The following is a 20,740-nucleotide window of genomic DNA, read 5'->3' on the forward strand; positions in this document are numbered from 1 at the left end:
ACATCACACTTTGTCCCATGTTTAATACAGCGTTTTCCTTTGCTGCTCTTATTTATTGAGGTACTTATTCCCTGCTTTTCTTCCCGATAGGTGACCTAAGTGGCTTACAACTTAATTTCCCCCTCTGTCTTTTATCATCACAACTACTACCCTGTGGAGTAGGCGAGGCTGAGAAGGCATGACTGGCCCCAGGTCAACCAGTGAGTTTCCATGGCACAAGTGGGGATTCAAACCTGAGTCTCCCAGATTCTAGGCTGATGCTCTCACCACAGCACCCCACTGACATGCTGTGAGACATCACTTACAGCTAGCCCCTCTCCTGCCTAGCTTTGCTTTTGGCACAACTTTGGTGCTCTGTGGTCAATGGACTGGGAAGTTGCAGAAGTGGTCATCTCCATCAGAAGGAGAGGGAATGACAGTATCTTATCACAGACAGTAAGAGAAGGGATTTAGGATATCAGGCAGCTAAATCACAGGGAGGAATAAAATCTTCTGATTATTTAATACAGTACAGTGCCAATTTGAGGCAGCAGCCTTGTTTGCTGTATAAAATGTATCAGAACTGTAACTTCTTACTGCCAGCATACATCTGTGCCATGCAGAGGCTGTGAGAAACCCATTAATGACAAAAAGCCCATCATACCAATTCACCCAAACTTCAGTTGCATGTGTCAGTTCAAAGCCCATTTGATTAAGTATTTTAACTATTGCCTTTGTCCACTTCAGCTGGATGATTCCAGAGGCACGTGATATGTTTACTTATTGTCTTAGTTACACGATGCACAGTTCTTTACACAATAGCCTTCATGATGAGAAATAACCCACACCACACACATAATCAGTACAAGTGAACTTATGGCTTTCCCCAGCAATTATTTTGAAAGGAGGATCTAGGAAGATGACAGAAATCATATTTCACCCCTGATCTGATGGAGAGTTCAGTTGTCCAAGAAGCATCCTAGGCACCTAGGTTCAGATGTGCATAGAACGCTCTGGAAGTAGTCGGTGACCAGATGCAGATGCACTGTCAGCAAGAGAAGCTCACCCCTGCACCAAGAGACACCTGCAGTGCAGACTTAAGTTTAAACAATCCCTTATATAAGAAAGACCTGAATCAGTGACAGAAAATAAATATTTCTTCATATACAATCATGGAAGGAAAAAAGTCTTAATGTTGATTATTACAGAATCAAAGGTCCAATTGCATGAATGACTCAGAATATTTCAATATATTTCTTCTTACATGCTGAATTGTTTTATAAAAGATTTCATCTACACCTATTCTTCAGCTCTTAACAATTAATAAAATAAGTGCTTTTTTTAAAACCCTACATTTCAAAATCTGGCCTACGGATTGTCCTATCAGCAATTAGAGGGGGAATAAATAATATATTTAAAGAGATATTTTGATTCAAGGAGTATGGAATGTTTTTTCCATTTATTTTCCGATTATATTCAAGGGTAAGAAAAGTGTTATGACTGGTCTTTCCACCTATGCATTAGAGCGCTCAGCAGGTTACTAGATGAAAGAATTATTCTTTGTTAACTTTCATGATTATACAACTTTAGAATACTCGCAAACACCTCTCAATATTCAGCCTCATCGACATCAGCCAAAATAACCTCCCCTTTCAGCTTCTAATCCGCAATGTGAGAATGCGACCTATTACACTGAAGTATTGTAATGTAGGGTTATAGTCATTCAAATCACCATTTTCCACAATGAGCACAGTTCACTGGGAACTTCACCAAACATGAGCACAACCAAAAAGAAATGAATGCCCTTGGCAGATTACATATAATATTTTGAAAATGAGGTTCCTTAAAGGTATGCCAAGATAGAAACATGAAAGAAACACCTTTCTCGATGCACAATTAAAATCATGGCTATTCAACCAGCTTCTCTAAACTTACTAAAGGAAGAGTTCAATCTGTAGCCGAATCTGAGAGCCCAGCCAAGGTTGCCAGCTCAGTGAAAAGTATGGATCTCTCTCCCGGCAGCATGTAGACAGTTTATTTTATGGTGCCAAATCTACATGACAACTGGAATCGGAACTGGAAAATTAGCCACTGTCACAAAGACAGCCTTTGTGTTTTCCTGCCATTGAAACGCCGCAGATAGAAATAGCACCAGCCTCCCTTCCAGGTAGATACACAAAAATCAACAGTACTTGTGAGAAAGGATGCTCTCAATTATTTTAAAGCAAACCCCCCCCCTTTGAATTATGTTACTGAATAAAAAGAAGATGGCTGGCTTTCAGCAAAAAGCTGCTTGTGGAAAAACAGAGCAAATGACCCTTTCAGGCCACTCTGCAAGCAATGGGAGAAATGCAGAATTGTAAAGACCTCATCTCTAGAAAACTGACCCATCTACATAGACTGCATTGAAATGAATGAGGGGCTTGTACGATTGATCCAGAATGCTTTGGGGGATTGCATCTTCTTTCTGTTTAGGCTTTGATCTGAAGTACACTGATGGGGGAGTAAAATACGCTCAGATCAATAGGAATTCCTTTGAAATAAGTATGTTTAAGGGGTGAGGTGCTGCTTATGTAACATCAGCCAGAAGAAGAGAAGTTTGTACTTATATGCAGGCTGCTTTGGAAGAGGGAGAAACAAGGCAAGCCCTACCAGCCCTACCATGACTGTTGTGCATTGTTCCTGCCCTGCTACATTTGGTGGCTACAAGACTGCAAAGCAATGGCTAGCTCACTTGTTCACTAACCAATGTAAAAAAAAAGCTTCCTGTCATTTTTGTCTTGGGAAATAGTCTATTAAGTTCTCATTCTCAATGAAATGCAAATTATCCACTGAACCCAAATATAAACTAGGATACCTGCAATTAAAAAGCACATTGTGCACATGGAAGTATCCTGCCTCTTAAGAAAATGAATACAGAAAGCGAAGCAAACCATCCTTTTATTAAAACATATATGTCTGGACACTGATTGCAACATTCTGATTAGGTCTTTATAACCTTGGAAATTATATTGTGTGACCACCGATATTGCCTCACCTGTTTTTATCTTTCAGTGGCACCTGAGCATGGTCTGTCTTATAAATCTCAGTGTTTCCAATCCACTCCTGTCATTAGTATCATTTTGTTGACACACAAATACCGGTGTGTGGGAGGAAATAAAAGTACACTTGTTCTAGCTTTCTCAACAATAGCCAAATCCAAACAGTTTCCTCACAGGCATATACTAGGTGAGGATTTCACATCTGGGATGCTGCAGTGATGTCATTTCACCAACTGTTGGGGATACCATTCTCCCGGTATGCTGAATATTATTTTGGCATGCTTGGATAATGCCCCCCCTTTTGAAAAACGCCAAGTCCATTTCAATCTCAGCAATGGTAGAAGTACAAAATATTGCTAAGACCAACACTTATTTTGAAAGGATCTCTTGTCCTAGTGTTGCAGCAACACAGAATCAACTCACAATATGGTCACCAAACAGAAATTAAAATAATGTTGTAATTCACCTATCCTTAACAACTGTAGCCCTCATAAGGCCAGGGCACCATAAACAGCCATGGCCAGCAGGAAAACCTGGAATACATATCATATCAGCACTTGCATTTCCTGTTTCACATAATCATGAAATACCAAAGCAAACAAACAAAAACCCTCCAGATGGGAATTAAATACACAATTGTCAAGCCGCAGAAATAAACACTGTGCAGCTCATGTGGCTGAAAGATGATTAAGAGAATGGAAAATGAGCATTGTAGTAGCTTCCGATTATTGACACTGCAGTACAGCAACCAATAGGAAGGAATCTTACTACTTGAGATAAGATGCTTTATTTCAAAAGGATGGCATGCAAACAGAAATGAGTTATTATAAAAGCTGCCATTTAGAGATCATCTAGATCCTTCTCTTGCTTGAAAGATTCGGAAAACAGGTATTCTGCATTTAAAATTGCAAGGGATGGGGGGGGGGAGTTGTGTAAAGATTTTGATCAAAGATGAAATTTCAAAATTGCATTTATTTAGTACTATTTGTTTGGAAAGATTGCATTTTCAGAAGACTAGGGTATCTGTATGATATGCACAAAATATGCTGTGATTTAGAAATCTGCCTACATCATTCTGCTGTTTATTTCATATATTATATTGTTTCAAACAGATTAAGAAGAGGATGTCCTTTCACACCCTGCAAAGAACTGGAGTGGGGACCATTTAGAACCAGAATATTCCACAACCATTTATGAAAAACTTTATGTGCCTCAGAAACATTTTAAAAGATCTAGGATATATTAGCAATTACCCTAAATGCATATACCAATCACCATTACATTTTGTCTAACTCCCATATCCAAACGCTGAACAGCACTGTGAAAAACCACCACACATTCTTTCCGGCTGTCACGTTCCTTTACTAATTGCTACACTTACAGCCCTAATTGTGACTGGTTAAGTATAAAAGTTTGTTTGCTTCAATGCAGCATACAGCATGTCAAACAATTTCTCATGGACACCAGAAGCTGCTTCGGTTCACCACTGCAAATGGCATGAAAGCTGTTTGCAGGAAGGGCAGGATAAAAATCAAAATAAATCCATTCAGAGCAAAACGGTACTTTGTTTCATCCCTGTTTAAAGTTTAACTGGGCACATGGAGTTATTTCAATCCCTGTTTTAGAAATTGCATCTGGATTTCTCCTTCAAAGCTCATGTTTTTAAATCATGTGGAACCGCAGTCCTTGAAGCCCTTTCAACTTGCCAAATGCCCTGAATTTCTCGTTTATTTTTAATTCATCATTGCCCATTGATGCATGTTATCTCAACCTGGAATTTTAGTATAAGGTTGCATGTTTAAATGAGACCAGATGGAGGCTTGGATAGCAGGTCTAATATTCCATTCTCCCTTCTCATTACTCTTCAGAATTAGGGGGGCTTAGCCCAATTTCTCAAGTTTTTGCACTACTTCACAAGCTTATTACCCAGCTGTGCAGCTGAGCAGGAAGATAACCACATTCATTCCCCTTATCTGTAATGATGTAATACATCCCAGGACTGGCCTGAGATGATTGGGGGAATAATAGGATTGTAAAAAACTGCAACGATGACAAACAATAGTCAAGCCTTTGGGGGCTTTTTTCTTTTTTGCAGCGCAGTGAAGTATAGCTGGAGAAAGCAAAATAAAATGCGCCAGTTTTACTACCTCCTGAATGAACTTTCTTATGGGGGTGGTGGGGGAGGTTCCCTGGTACTAACATAATAATTCCCACCCAGGAAGCTAAACAAATGCAGCTTCATTCTAAATTGAAGATAGCTCAAGTTGTTTGGGCGGGCTGTGTTTGGAAAGAGGAGTAATCTAAAAATAACCAGTTCAATGGTGGAAAGCCTCCCGACTGCAGTGTATAAAAAGACAGCAGGCAGTGAAAAGTAGAGGAGGAGAGAAAAGAAACCCCTCTGGCTCAAAGATGCTCTCCCTGTCTGTTTAGGATATTAAATCTGCAACCCTTTACAGCACTAAATTAATTCTTTGGGGGGGGGGGGGAGTCTGCTTACCTTCTGCAGGAGCTGGGACCCTGAGTATTTAGCTGCGATGGATCTGATCTCCCCACCGAAAGCAGAGGCCCAGAGTTTGACGCTGCAAAGATGGGAAAGAAGGGAGAACTGCGATTATATGTTACACCGAACCCCACACCCCCTCATCGGCCCACCGCGACCCTCCTGTACCCCCCCCCCGTCACGTTTCACCCTTTCAAGTTGCTCAGGGCTTTTCAAACATGCAAAAGTGTCACTTTCTAAGCAGAAGCTCCAGGTCGCTCGGTTTCAGGAGGAGGAGTGGGAGAGAAAGGTCTCTTTTCTCAAACTTGCTGGAAATAAACTTTGCCGCCACCCCCCACCCCGAAAAACGCAATCCTGAGCGGGAGCGCGTTGTCAAAGCATCGGGTTTTGCGAGATCACACCATTCTCTGAGCGCTACGAATCAGGCAAGACTGCAACCGAAGAGTGATTCGAGTGCGTCCTTGAAGCAGCCAAAAGTTCACCCAGAGAATTTTTTAAAAGAAAAAAACACCACTTTTTTTTTAATTTGTCCCCCCCACCCCGCGCGCCCCACGCGAGAACGATTCCCCTGCGGGACAGGATGTTCAGAAAGCGAGGAGGTCTCGGTCCAAGATCTCACCCGCCCCCCCCCCCCCCGCGGCTTCTTCCAGCGTGGTTGCAAACTCCCTCCGCCACTTACACCGACAAGGGGATCTGCTGCTCCGCCCCGACCGCCGGCGCCAAGGCGAGGCTGACAGCCGCCCAGCTGAGCGCGAAAGTCCGCAGAAGAGCGCCAGTCCCTGGCATGGCTCCGCCGTTCCCCGCGCGGGGCTGCTGGCCTGGCGGGGCGTCGGGAGGGGGCTTGCCGGGCAGAGAGCGACGAGCGGCGCGAGCAAAGCGAGGTTGCCTGCCGGAGCCAAGTCAGCGCTCCATCCCTCGCCGAGCCCGGGCCCTTCCTCCGGCGCCGGGGGTGACCTGGAAACTCCGGTGGTGTCCTTGGTAACAGCCAAGCGGCACTGCTGCAGCCCGCCGCTCGAGTTGCTCCCAACTCCGCAGTCGGTGGCGCGCCCGAGAGGAGTTACTTGCCGTGACCTCGCGCGGCTCCCCGCGACGACTTAAGTAGCCTGGCGGCAGCTGGCGTCGTCGCCAGCCAGGTGGGGAGGGAGGGAGGGAGGGAGAGGGCGCGCCCGCCTGCCTGCCTGCCTGCCTTCGGCCGCCGCGCTCCCCTGCCCAAATGCAAAGCAGCTCCCGGGTCTCCCGTTGCTCCCCTCGAGCGTGCGCGCGCGCGCGCCTCTCGCACTCTCTTCAGTCCGCGCCGGGGAGCTTCTCCGCCTTCATCCCAACTCAACTCAGCGCCGCCGCCGCTGCTAGACTGCTGGCCAGAGAAGCAGCAGCAGGAGCAGCAGCCGCCTTTTAAGGAAATGCTGCGCGCCGTCAGGCACAGAAGAAGAGGATGGCGGCGGCGGCGGCGGCGGCGGCTCCAGGGTGAGAAGTGTCCCCGGACCGGCAGGAGCCCGGGAGTCGGGCGAAGGAAGTGGCAGCGAGCTGGCCGAGCGGAGCGGGGCACGTCGGGATGGGCCCAGCTTGGACGCCGAGGGAGAAAGGCAGCCCCCCCCCCCCCGCAGCCGCTGGAGCCCTGGTCAATTGCAGGCAGTGCGTGAAGAACAGCTGCGACCGCAGCCCTGGAGACAGAGGGATGAGCGGCTCGCTTCACCTCTCCCGCCCGGGGAGTTTCAGAGGCGCAGCGCGGGCAGGCAGGAGGGAGTGAGAGCAGCAGCAGCAGCAGCAGCAGGAGGGAGCGAGGGTGGAGGCCGGCGGGGAGGCACACAAGGTCGATCCCGGCCGCCCTGCCCTCCCCTCCCGCATGGTGCATAAGAAGCAAACCTGCGCGCCTCTCCGCCTTTAAGGTCAGCCTCGCCCTGCTTTGGAGCGGCCTCCCGTGCTGCACTTGCGCAGCCGGCCAGGCGTGTTCGGCGGGCAGCTTCCAGCTGGCTGCCCAAGCGCTCGGCTGCGGCGATCCGAGGGATCAGGACCGGAGTGGTGGTGGAAGGCTCTGATGAAACGAAAAGAAATGCAGCAGAAGGAAATCAATGCAAGCCTAAGTGGAGCCGAGGACTAAATTATTAATTTGGCCTTGTGGAGGAATCCCCTTGTTAAGGGATGGGCAAGATTGCCCGGAGACGGAGAAAGGCGGGGGGAGGGGCATCCACGGGGAAAATAACTGTCCCTCCGGGGTTTTGAAAGGGGGGGGGAGAGTTGGGTTGAGTTCCCATAACCTTTCCACCTTTGTCCTCCTCCCGCCCCTTCTTTGGTTTCCCTTACCTTTGATGCATCAGAAGGAGAGAGTTAAGAGTTCCCCACCTAATTGTAAATAAACATCCCAGGAATTAAAGATGAGCTGTAAGGAGGGCTGAGTCATCGTAGTATTGTATTTCTCCAACGGGAAGGAGTGGGAGGGAAGGCAGGCAGGCACAGAAGATGGCAGCAGTCTCTCCCCAGTGAACACAACGACCAGGCTGGGACTGTGTGGGCAGAGGGGCACCATTCAAGACACCCTCCCCCCAAAAAAACTTTAATGTGAACCTCTAAGCATTCTGTTGAGAGCAGCTAAAAAAACCCAAGCCCTGCAAAAGTTCTTTTTCTTCCCTTGGTCGTTAGTACCTCTGGCTAGGGCCTCTTGGAAAAAGAGTTTACACATCCAAAGATACTGAAAGTTTAACATTTATTGGATAAGCAAAGCCTGTGTGATTCAGCACCTACTGATCATTTCCTCGATATTGTTCTTGAATAAAGTTTTTTTTTGTACACAACAACAAAAGGGTTTAGTTAAAATCTCTATAACAATATTTGTTAATAATCCTTTCTCTTTTTCCTGTACCCCATCATCAAGCACAGAGTCTATCCACTGATAAAATATATATAAAAGGGGATGGATTAGTATCCAAAGACCGCTATTGATTGAAATGTGATTCCATTCAAACAACTTGATATTCTCCAACTCAAATGCATGGAAGAATAAAAAGGTAATTGTAGTCCCCTGTGCAAGCACTGAGTCGTTGCCAACCCATGCGGTGACGTCACATCATGATGTTTTCTTGGCTGACTTTTTTTTTTTTTACGGGGTGGTTTGCCATTGCCTTCCGCAGTCTAGAAGGTCCCAAATTCAAATCCGGAATGCATGGCTGCATCAGTTCTAAGCTAGTGACCTAGAAAATCATCCTTTTAGTTCCACAATGCAATTTAAGCATTCTTGGAAATATTGTAGTCATATCATGAAGCCTGGGTTCCATTTTTATTTTCATTAAGAGTGGTTCAGATATCTGTCCATTGTATTCAAAGTGGGGGAAATGGCAGATTTCCTGAATGCATTTTTTTCACCAAATGTTATTGGCATATGAATCTAGTCCACCAAGTCTTCCCAAGTTTCAAATGCATTAGACAAAGGGATCTGATTTTACAGATTTTCAAAGTGATCCCAGCCATCCTCTCTGCATAGTGGGAAAAGATACAAAAATGATATTTTTGAGTGACTTTTAAAAAAAATCAGACTTTATAACCAAGACAATGAAAACTGTGATCCTATGCCAAATCACTAATTAATCTGCAAAAAAATCGGAACATAGGTAACTTGTTAACTGAAGGCAACCAGAAAAGCCAACAACAAAAAAAACACAATGAAAAGCAAGAGAGAAATTCCTCAAGTACAAAAAAGGGGAAAGGTGGAAGATCAAAACAAACCTAATATTAAACCATAGAGAACCCCAAATTACAACAAAACAAAAGTATACGTCTCCCAAACTCTTCCTCCCAGTGGCCAGATAGACTCCCTTACTAACCCTCCCCTGTGGGGAAAGGATGGAAAAAAGACTAGCTAGTGGTAATAAACAGGGGTCATTTTGTTAGAAAAATAGGTGGTGGAGCTCATCCAGGGATAGTTATGCAGCTGCACACACTATTCAATGGACAAGGAGGTGGAACTCTCAGAAGGAGGAGGAGGAACTCTCAGAAAGGTTCAGGAGTTGTGCTCCTGTGAGCTTCCACTGAATCTGAGGCCTGGTAATAATAGACTGTCTAATTCACAGTTCAGACAGGATCCATCCAGCTGAACCTAGTGTAGCTCAAGCAAGGCATATCTACACAAGGAGAAGTGCTGTGTGCATGCAATGCACAGTGGCCACCATGATGGATGGATGCCATTTAAACTTTCTCTCCATTCCAAGAAAGGCAGTATGATGGGCCAAGACAACATACCTGGTCCATCCTAGGTCTATAATTGGCTGGGAGAAATAGTATTTCCTAGGGAATGGGGAGAAACATTAAAGAAGGATAGATAGGCTCTGTCAAATCCCCAAGAATTATTTCACAATATTGCCAAATTTGGGACATGTTCCAGGAAAATTTTGACTGCTTCAGATATACCCTCCCCGATATGATGCAGAGCAAGTCAGACAACTTCTGGACTGAAAATATCTAAGTGTGCACTCTTAATCTGTTATCTATGCTCTTGTGTGTAATAATAATAATAATGATAATAATAATAATATATTTCATTTATATCCCACCCTCCCCGCCGAAGCAGGCTCAGGGCGGCTCACAACATATAACAAATACAAATAACAATATAAAACATTATCTCAGTACGATATATATAATTTGCTAATTAAAACCATTATAATTAAAACCATCAAAATTACAATTAAAACTAACATTTACAGTGCTATGTTCTAGATGTTCTCCTCAGTAGTATATGATGACCGTATATAGTAGACTAAAATCCACATTAAATGAAGGCCAGTTGGAAAAGGGTAGTCTTGCAGGCCCTATGGAATTGCAGGCCCTATGGAATTGATCAAGACTCCGCAGGGCCCGCACTTCATCCGGTAGTTGGTTCCACCAGTGTGGAGCTGCGATCGAAAAGGCCCTTTCTCGCGTACTCTTCAGTTTGGCCTCCTTTGGCCCGGGGATTGTCAACCGATTTTGTTCACCTGATCTCAGTACTCTCTGGGGCACATATGGGCAGAGACGGTCCCTAAGGTAGGCAGGTCCTCGGCCATATAGGGCTTTAAAGGTAATGACCAGCACTTTGTAACGAATCCGGTATACAACTGGCAGCCAGTGCAGCTCGCACAGCCCCAGCTGTATGTGCTCCCACTTCAGGAGCCCTAGTAATAGCCTGGCCGCCGCATTCTGCACCAGCTGCAACTTCCGGGTTCTGCACAAGGGCAGCCCCATGTAGAGGGCATTACAGTAATCCAATCTCGAGGTGACCATTGCATATATCACTGCTGCCAAGTCGTGACACTCTAGGAAGGGGGCCAACTGCCTTGCCCACCTAAGATGGAAAAAAGCAGATTTAGCAGTGGCTGCTATCTGGGCCTCCATTGACAAGGAAGGCTCCAGCAGAACCCCCCAAGCTCTTGACCTTGTGTGCCACTTTCAATGGTGCACAGTCAAAAACTGGAAAGGGGATTTCCCTTCCCAGACTGCCATGACCTAGGCACTCAGTCTTCGTTGGATTCATCTTCAACCTACTCAGCCTGAGCCAACTTGCCACGGCTTACAATGCTAGGTCCAGATTTTTTGGGCGCAGTCAGGCCGACCGTCCATGAGTAGACAGAGCTGGGTGTCATCCACATATTGATGACACCCAAGTCCATATCGTTGGGCAATCTGGGCAAGGGGGCACATGTAGATGTTAAATAACATCAGAGAGAGCACTGCCCCTTTTGGCACCCCACAATCTAGTGAGTGCCTCTGGGACAACTCTCCCCAATTGCCACCCTTTGTCCCCGTCTATCAAGGAGGGAGGAAAGCCATTGTAAAGCCAGGCCCCGAATCCCTGTGTTGGCGAGGCAGCGAGTCATTAACCAATGGTCGACTGTATCGAATGCAGCCGATAGATCCAACAACATCAGCACTGCCACACCACCTCGATCCAGATGCCTCTGGAGATCATCCACCAAGGTGACCAGCACTGTCTCTGTTCCATGACCTGGGCGGAAGCCGGACTGGTGAGGATCTACATGATGTACATGATTATATACATGAAAAAAAAATGTACTCTGGAAAGAATTGAAATATTTACTATGTTGCTTTCATTCCCATAGCAGAGCCTTGTAGTTCCTCACTAGACAGTTGTAGCTATCTCTAGTTTCACTCTGTTTAGTGCTGCATCCTTATTTTCTTGGGAACAAACTGAACTATAGGTTTAGTTTAAGGTTGTTTGTTGCAAGAACCTACAGATAAATGTTCAGCAAGATGTGGCTCAGGTGGGCTGATGAAAACCATCCAAGGTAAAATCAAGCATCTGGTTACAGATCCAGGAATCATGCTAATATTTCCAGAGCTGCACTACGTGCTATATACTTCCAAGGCAAGATGATTCTTCTATCCAAGGATCATTTCTTTCCACAGGATGGGCTTTAAACTTCTGATATAAAGAGTAATATAACATGGCAAGGATAATAGTATGCAAAAGTAGAAATGGTTGTTAACCAGGAAAAGAGAATTAATAGCTTGTCAATGGGAAGGAAAGTATATGCAAAGGTATGACTGATGTGCCAGTGACACTGGGCAAAAATTTAGACAACTGCAGTTTTGCACACCATTAGGCTCATCACAGAAGCTGATGAGAATTAAGGGACCAACCTGAAACTTTAGCACAATTTTCATTTAAGCAAATATGCACAGGATTTCAGTCTTTGTATACTGGAAATAAATAATTAAAGCATGCTCAGGACCATGTTTGTGGAATAAGACAGATAACGGGACAAAGTCAAATCTTGCAAGAGGGAACCTGTAGAAAGTCTGAAATTTAGTTCGTTATTCTAGCACAGTAGAATCACCAAGAAAAACATTTAAAGATCATGACCTTTAAGAAGCTTTATTCAGAAATTATGTGAAACTCAGGAGCCATCAGACCAGGACAGGAAGCAATGTTTTTAGACTAATGGAAGGTTGATCTAGATCAGGGATGTCAAATATGCAGTCTGGGGGCCAAATCAGGTCCCCAGAGAGCTCCTATCAGGTCCCCAAGCAACTGGCTGTCATCTGCTTCCTACTCCTTCTCTCTTGCTTCCTTATGCATCACAGTTTGCCTTGCCAGGCTTGCTCAATTGCAGAGGTGCTACAGAGCAAAGCCTTTATTTTTTCCATTGGCTGAGGTCCCGTCCCCAGGGGACCAGGAAGGGGAGGAGCCTTGTTAAATAAAAGGAAGAGAGGATTGGCTCAGTAGCTCTGCTGTGCAACTGAGAGAGCCTGGATTGCAAGTGAGAGATACAAAGAAAGCACCTATAAGACCAACAAATGCTAATATTTTAAGTATGTTTTAACTTAAAAAAAAATCTTTGTGTTTGTGTCTTTTATAAAGTTTATATATCTGCTACCTGGCATTACATTTTATGACACACATGGCCCATTTGTGTCAGATCCAGCCCTCCTAACAAATGAGTTCGACACCCCTGATCTAGATGATAAAGTAGAGACAACTTCCTAATTCAGAACAGCACTGGACCAAGTAGTCTAGAAAGATACTGTGGTAGCCCTGACCTGGATAGTCCAGGCAAGCCTAATCTTCATCAGATGTTGGAAGCTAAGCAGGGCTGACAGTGGTTAGTACTTGGATGGGAGACTTCCTTTAAATACCCAGTTGAGAGGACAAGGGCAGACTCTATTCAGTCACATCTCTGAATATTCTTCAGGCCCCCAGTAGGGGTCAGTCACCAGAGGTCAACATGACTTCCAGGTACAAATACGTGAACACACAGCCAAAATATACAAAATGAAAAAAAAATAAATAGAAAGGTACTGTGGTGGCCTTTCTTGAGTTTGACAGACATCTATTGCTGATGTTATAGGTACAGAATGTCATGTTTCGCAGTAGTGCATTGACCTAGATGTCAAATCGAGCTCCTGTCAAGTACAAGGAAAGAAGTGGGCTTAATGGTTTTCTGCTTTGCTCGTGCAGATTCCAGATTTAATCACCAGCATCTTCTGTTAAAAGGATCAGGACCTCTACCTGTGGAGAGTCACTGCCAGCCAGAATAGACAGTACTAACCTTTCTAGGCCAATGGTATCACTCAATATAGGACAGCTTCACACGTTCAAGAGGAAGTGAAGGCAAACCTGAAGAAAGGCATTATCCTTTTAATACAATATAATAGCAAATTTCAGTTGTTATTCAATTAGTTATTATTTTGGAGTAGCATCTATTGTTATTTTAAAAGTTCTCGAATCTTGTGCAGAGGTTAGTATCAGACTAGCATCTTGGAGACCCAAGTACAAATCCCTAACCAGCCAGGGAAACCCAGTGGGCGACCATCAGCCAGTCACTCTCCCTAAGAGAAACCTACCTCATCAAGTTACTATTGTGCAGATGTGGCAGAGGAGGGGACAACAATGTTGTAAACCACTTCTAAGCAGAGTATAAAAATAGATGAAGAAATTGCTGGGCTTCCCATGGCACCACTTTCTGATATTCCTGAGATTACAGTTTAAGGGTCAATTTGACACCTGAAATTCTGATTCCCAGGGTTATGCAATACTAATACTAGTCTCTTAATAAGGGATCTGAGAGAATATAGTTATAAATCTGCCAATGATAAAATAGTGGAAAGCAGTGTAAACACATTGGAGAACAGAAAACAATCCTACTTCCATTCAACAGTGAGAAATCTAGGAAAGAATTCAAACACACAAATACAAAGCGGGAGATAATTGGCCAGGGAAAAACACTGCTGAGAAGGAACTGTGATTTATAGTGGAATGCAAACTGAACACAAGCCAACAACATGATGCTGTAGCAACAAGGGAAATGTTATTTTGCATATCTTCGAAGAAGCATTATGACAAACACGTGGGGAGTGACTGTTGCAATTATTCAGAGAATCTGATGTGAACATAATAAGTGTGGCCTGCTGGATCAGAACAGTCCAGCAGCAAACTGCTTCACACAGAAGCCAACCAGCTACCTTTGAGGGCCAAACAAACAGGGCACAGAAGCTGTTATTTTTTTCTCTAAACTGAAAACTATGATCCTGTTGTAAGGACCCCATCTCCTCCTTCAGCCAAAAGCCCCTTGGTTAGTGGGGTTCCCCTCTTATTTTGAACTTAGCTGTTTTAACAGGCACCCCCTTTTAGAGCCTGAGTGCCAGGGGATCTGAAACTTAGTGAGTCTCATAAAGTCACCTGGGTTCTGCCATGAAAGCCCAGGAGTGAGGATGGGTGAACAAGAATTGTGCAATCTCCCCCACCTCAAGGAGCATTATTTGTTCTCAAGGAAAAAACACCTTTCAATGCTAAGCTCAAATATAGGCTTAAAACAATCATATCCCTTACTCCAGGGGATACTTCACCAAGGCAATATCAGCCATTTGCAGCTATAGACAATTGGGCAACCTGTAAGAATTGCTAATCCAATCCAGCCATTGATAAATGCAGTATAAATACTGCTGTATAAATCAATGGACTGACCTCATTGGAAACACTGTATACTTCTGGTCACTCACCACACCTCAAAAAAGATATTATAGCATTGGGGAAAGTGCAGAAAAGGGCAACTAGAATGATTAAAGGGTTAGAACACTTTCCCTGCGAAGAAAGGTTAAAGCGCTCAGGACTCTTTAGCTTGGAGAAACAATGACTGAGGGGTGACATGATAGAGGTTTACAAGATTATGCATGGGACAGAGAAGGTAGTAAAAGAAGTACTTTTCTTCCTTTCTCACAATACAAGAACTTTTGGGCACTCAATGAACTTGCTGAGCAGTCAGGTTAGAATGGATAAAAGGAAGTACTTCTTCGCCCAAAGGATGATTAACACATGGAATTCACTGCCACTGGAGGTGGTGGCAGCTACACGCATAGACAGCTTCAAGAGAAAATTGGATAAACATTTGGACTAGAGGTCCACCAGTGGCTATTAGCCACAAGGCAGGGATGGAATTCTCTGTCTGGTGCAAGTGATGCTCTGTATTCTTGGTGCTTGGCAGGCAACAGAGGGAGGGCTTCTAGTGTTTTACTAGTGGACCTCCTGATGGCACCTGATTTTTTTGGCCACTGTGTGACAGAGTGGTGGGCTGGATGGGCCAATGGCCTGATCCAACATGGCTTCTCTTGTGCTCCTGTTAGGGTTGCCAATCCCCAGGTGGGGGCAGGGGATCCCCCGGTTTGGAGGCCCTCCCCCCGCTTCAGGGTCATCAGAAAGTGGGGGGAGGGGAGGAAAATGTCTGCTGGGAACTCTGTTATTCCCTATGGAGATTTATTCCCATAGAAAATAATGGAGAATTGATCTGCGGGTATCTGGGGTTCTGGGGGGGCTGGGAACTCTGTTATTCCCTATGGAGATTTATTCCCTTAGAAAATAAGGGAGAATTGATCTGTGGGTATCTGGGGCTCTGGAGGGGCTGTTTTTTGAGGTAAAGGCACCAAATTTTCAGTACAGCATCTAGTGCCTCTCCCCAAAATACCTCCCAAGTTTCAAAAAGATTGGACCAGGGGGTCCAATTCTATGAGCCCCAAAAGAAGATGCCCCTATCCTTCATTATTTCTTATGGAAGGAAGGCATTGAAAAGGTGTGCCATTCCTTTGAAAGTGATGGCCAGAACTCCCTTTGGAGTTCAATTATGCTTGTCACAGCCTTGATCTTGGCTCCACCCCTAATGTCTCCTGGCTCCACCCCCAAAGTCTCCTGGCTCCACCCCCAAAGTCCCCAGATATTTCTTAAATTGGACTTGGCAGCCCTAGCTCCTGTGTTCTTAATGCAGCCTAACATCTGAATCACTCAGGATGGACCATCAGAAGGACACTTAAATCTACCATTCAGTCATGGATCTTTGTCAATATGCTAAAGCCATCCAGTGATCATTGAAATATCAAGTATTTCCCAAATAATCATCCTGCCAGATTTTGACAACAGTTACTTTCAAATTCTTTGCCCAGTCAAATTCAAACCTCATATCTTGGACCAATCATGTTCTTGGGAAAGTGGGTTCCCATTCTAGCTATGAAACCCCTCCCCATTAAAAAAAAAACACCATCCCAAATCAGTGGAAAGTGTGCCAGGTTTCCCACTACCTGAACAGTCTTGCAGCTGTATTGCAGACTTCTCTCTAGACCTCAAGCCCAGGTCATATGCTTCTTCTCTATAACTTCCCAATTTCCTCCCTTTTCCTTTCTAACAAATGCACACTCTTGCTGGTGTGCATGTGTGATTGCTTCAGGAATTAGTTGTTTGGTGCTAAGTCTAGGTTCTTTACATTTTTACTTCTTTTATTTTATTTTGTATACAATAAAACTATTTATTTGTGTTTAAAATCACTGTCTTTCACTCTCTTCATAATTTTACTGTGGGATTATCCCTACCAAGATTCACCCTGGAATACCCTGATTATCTATGATGTATTTAATTGTTTATACCCTAGTTATCTCAATATATATACCATATAATTTGCAATTATGTGACTAAAATTCCATAGTCACTTAATTGCATACATATATATATTTAGGTTATATGTGATTTTTTAAAAAGATAAAACACCATAATCAAATATATATATTTGATTATGGTGTTTTATCTTTTAAAAAAATCACATATAACCTTTTGTAATAAAAATTATATTGAAAAGACCAAGGGATATCTATTAATCTCATGATGGACTGCCTCTATATTTTCATGGTTTTCAATACCTGCACAGGAACAAAGCCACTATACAAAGAATGGATGTAAGCCAGGAATCTGTCCATCCAGTTCCACAAGAAAAATTAACATGCTTATATAATTCTTATTCTCATAATTTCAGAGTTCTACATCTAAAATAAAGTTGTGACCACTGACATCATCCACCTTCAGTTGATGATCTTGAGATGTCATCTGGAGTGCCTAGAATGACTTCATAAAATTACAGCATTTCTGTCCTGTGCATGTTCTATGTAATTGGAAGGGATCTTTCCAGACTTCTACTTAGATTTCTTCTCCCTCACCCACCTTCACCCAAGCACACCATCGCTATGCCAAATTCAATACCTGATTATATATTTCCTGCACCTCACGCTGCTTGCACAAAAAGCAGAAGAGAAGGGGAATGGTTACCGGGATGTGACCCATGGCATGGCTTCATGTAACGGAGAATAATCTGATCTGTGGAGAAAACATACCTTCAGGCTACAAATCACAACAGCCTTCCTATTCTCTGTTTGCCTGGATAAGAAATATGCTCCTCCATACTTTCAGTAATGAATATAGAGGATTTATTTAGGCTATTTCTTTCACCCTTCTCTCAAAATACATCTTGTTTTCTTGATTTCAGCCTTTACAGGGAATTGTCACTCATTCTTCTTTGTCTATACATGCTCTGACAGAAATTTCCCTTGTTATTTACTAAGCATTATGCATATTTATTTAGAATTTAGTCCCATGGATTTCAACATGGTTTATGCATATGTTAGGAGTGCATAGAAGTGCAGTTCTAAACAGCTACCCAAAACATGATCTCTGAAGTTGTTCTTGTCTTTATTAAACTTCATTTACTTTTTTAAACTTCATCTTTATTTCTCTGGTATAGTCACTTGAACATTTCTAAAGCTCTTTCTATTTTTCTCTTAAATTTCACATATTTCTTCCACATAATATTATTGTCCTTATTTTTAGAACAAAATATATTCATATAGGCATAAAAATAGTCCCACAGAGTTAGAGATATGGACGATATGCTCAAGGAGGTGGGCTTACTAAAGTAACACAGAGGGGGTAAAAATAGCACACAATTGGCCTTTTCCTGCCTTTTGACATTAATAAGACATCTGCCATCTACAGGATATCAAAAGAAGCTCCATAATAAATGTAAGAAACCTGAAGCTAATGTTAGTTGTCAATTGAAAGTTGGAAGAAATCCAACAGATAAATAGCATGGTCCAAAACTTGCTATAGACCAGTATGTTATGAGAACTGTTGCCTTACCCACCAATCCTAGAATAACAGGAGTGAGAAAGATAACAATCTTTTCTGTTTTTAAAACTGTAATAAAGTAGGGTTTGCTATCATTGTACAAACCAAGATATTTAGGCAGTGTTCCACGAAACCTTTACTTGTGAAGCTTCTAACTAGCATTGATATTAAGAGTGGAAATTTACTTTTTAAAGATATACCCATTGATTCCTCTTATTCACATTTAAACAAGAATATATCTTTAATTTCTCTTTCATTTTCCTTTGTAGCTTTCTGTTATACCTTCATGTGCCCATTTGTAACTTCAGTCCTTGAAGATGATTTTTTTTAATAGTACATGCCACAAACCTTCCTTCCTCTAGCAGAAGGGTAGGAAGGTTTGGGAAGACATTGCCTGCCTCTGAGCATCTACTGTAACTGGAAGGTAAAACAAGGGACAGAGCTGAACCCAGGGAGCAGCTGTCCATCAGCTTAGACCCTCCAAAGTCACCAGCATCAGAGAGGGTCCTATATTATATTTATTTATTTACAAAAAATTTACCCCACATTTTAGCCCTCTTCTGGGCCACCAAGGTGGCTTACAGTTTTATCAAAAATATAATAAAACAGGCCTTTAAAAACTGTTAGAAATCAAAAATGCACACTTAAAACAATTAAAACCAAGCCAAAATTTACATACACATACACAACAATTAAAACAGAAGTCAGGAAGGCGGGATCACTGAAGGAAGACCAGATGAAACAAAGAAGTCTTCACCTGCTGGTGGAAGATGGCAACAAAGGCCACAGGTGAATCCTGTGGGAACAGGGCACTGGACTGAGAATAAGGGGAATGCGCTTTCACAAGGGACCTCTTCTTCGGTTGGTGAACGGGAATCTTTTCGCGCCAAGGAACCATCCTTGGGCGGGGAGAGAGGGAGGGTCTTGGTAGTTGGTAATTTGATCCTTAGGCAAGTAGACAGCTGGGTGGCAAAACCACGTACTGACCATATGGTGACTTGCCTGCCTGGTGCGAAGGTAGTGGATGTTACGCATATAGTAGATAGGCTGATAGACAGTGCTGGGGAGGAGCCGGTGGTCGTGGTGCAAGTTGGCACCAACAATGTGGGGAAATGCAGTCGTGAGGTCCTGGAGGAAAAATTTAGGCTGTTAGGCAGGAGACTTAAGGCCAGGACCTCCAAGGTAGCCTTCTCAGAAGTGCTACCTGTTCCATGTGCAGGGCTGGAGAGACAGGCACAAATTAGAAGTCTCAATGTGTGGATGAGACGATGGTGCAAGGATGAAGGGTTTAAGTTTGTTAGGCACTGGGATGCTTTTTGGAACAAGCGGGCATTGTACAAAAAAGATGGTCTCCACTTGTCCCCGATGGAACCAGGCTGCTGGCACTTAAAATCAAAAAGGTGGCAGAGCAGTTTTAAAACTAAATCTAGGGGGAAAGCCAACAGGAGATGAAATATCTCTGGTCCGGGAAGACTCATCTCAAAGAGATGAAGGGTTAGCTGATACTTTTCTACCGGGTAATGGAACAGAGCTGTCCACTGAGGTGGTGAAAAACAGAATGGACTGCCTGCCAGAGTCTCAAGGCGGCAGGAGGAAGGTTGCGGGCCTAGCTTGCCTAGGAAATTATGGATGTTTGTACGCAAATGCTAGAAGTCTTCAAAGTAAAATGGGTGAGTTGGAATGTTTAGTGCTGAGGGAAAACATAGACATTGTGGGAATTTCAGAAACTTGGTGGAATGAGGAGAATCAGTGGTACACGGTGATTCCTGGATATAAGTTATACCGGAAGGATAGGGAGGGAAGGGTTGGAGGTGGGGTGGCTCTGTATGTCAGAGAGGGCATACGGTCCAGTAAGACTGAGGTCAGAGAATTAGACTCCCTTATAAAAATGCTTTGGGTTGAAATAGAGGGCCCAAAAGGAAATTTAACTATGGGAGTTTGTTATCGCCCACCAAATCAAAAGACAGAGGACGACTATAATATGATGGAAAGCTTAAAGATGGTGGGCTAGACGAAAAAACTGTGTCGTCACAGGTGATTTTAACTACCCGCAGATTAATTGGGTCAATATGTGTTCTGGTCAAGAGAAAGAGACTGAGTTTCTAGATGCTCTCAATGACTGTGCTATGGAGCAGATGGTCACAGAACCTACCAGGGGACAACCTACCAGATCCAAGACCTGGTGAGAGATGTAAAAGTGATCGCACCATTTGGAAGCAGTGACCATTACGTTATTGATTTCACTATTTGTAAAAATAGGGAGTTACCCCAAAAAGACCAGCACAACCACGTTTAACT

The 20,740-nt window shown here is 43.7% G+C and overlaps 1 protein-coding gene across 1 annotated transcript in view; it reads right to left on the reverse strand.

Moving 5' to 3' along the window:
* The window catches only part of CACNA2D3 (calcium voltage-gated channel auxiliary subunit alpha2delta 3), a 1,102,401-nt gene extending 1,096,095 nt beyond the window's left edge, over positions 1-6,306 (reverse strand). Inside the window, exons 1-2 of the mRNA XM_060238809.1 lie at positions 6,200-6,306; positions 5,518-5,599 (exon numbers count right to left, since the gene is read on the reverse strand). Of these exons, the coding sequence (XP_060094792.1) occupies positions 5,518-5,599; positions 6,200-6,306 (189 nt within the window). The remainder of the gene's footprint in view (positions 1-5,517; positions 5,600-6,199) is intronic.
* Between the last annotated feature and the right edge of the window lie 14,434 nt (positions 6,307-20,740).

The sequence above is a fragment of the Heteronotia binoei genome, chromosome 5 (genome assembly GCF_032191835.1).
Source record: "Heteronotia binoei isolate CCM8104 ecotype False Entrance Well chromosome 5, APGP_CSIRO_Hbin_v1, whole genome shotgun sequence".
Lineage (NCBI taxonomy): Eukaryota > Metazoa > Chordata > Lepidosauria > Squamata > Gekkonidae > Heteronotia > Heteronotia binoei.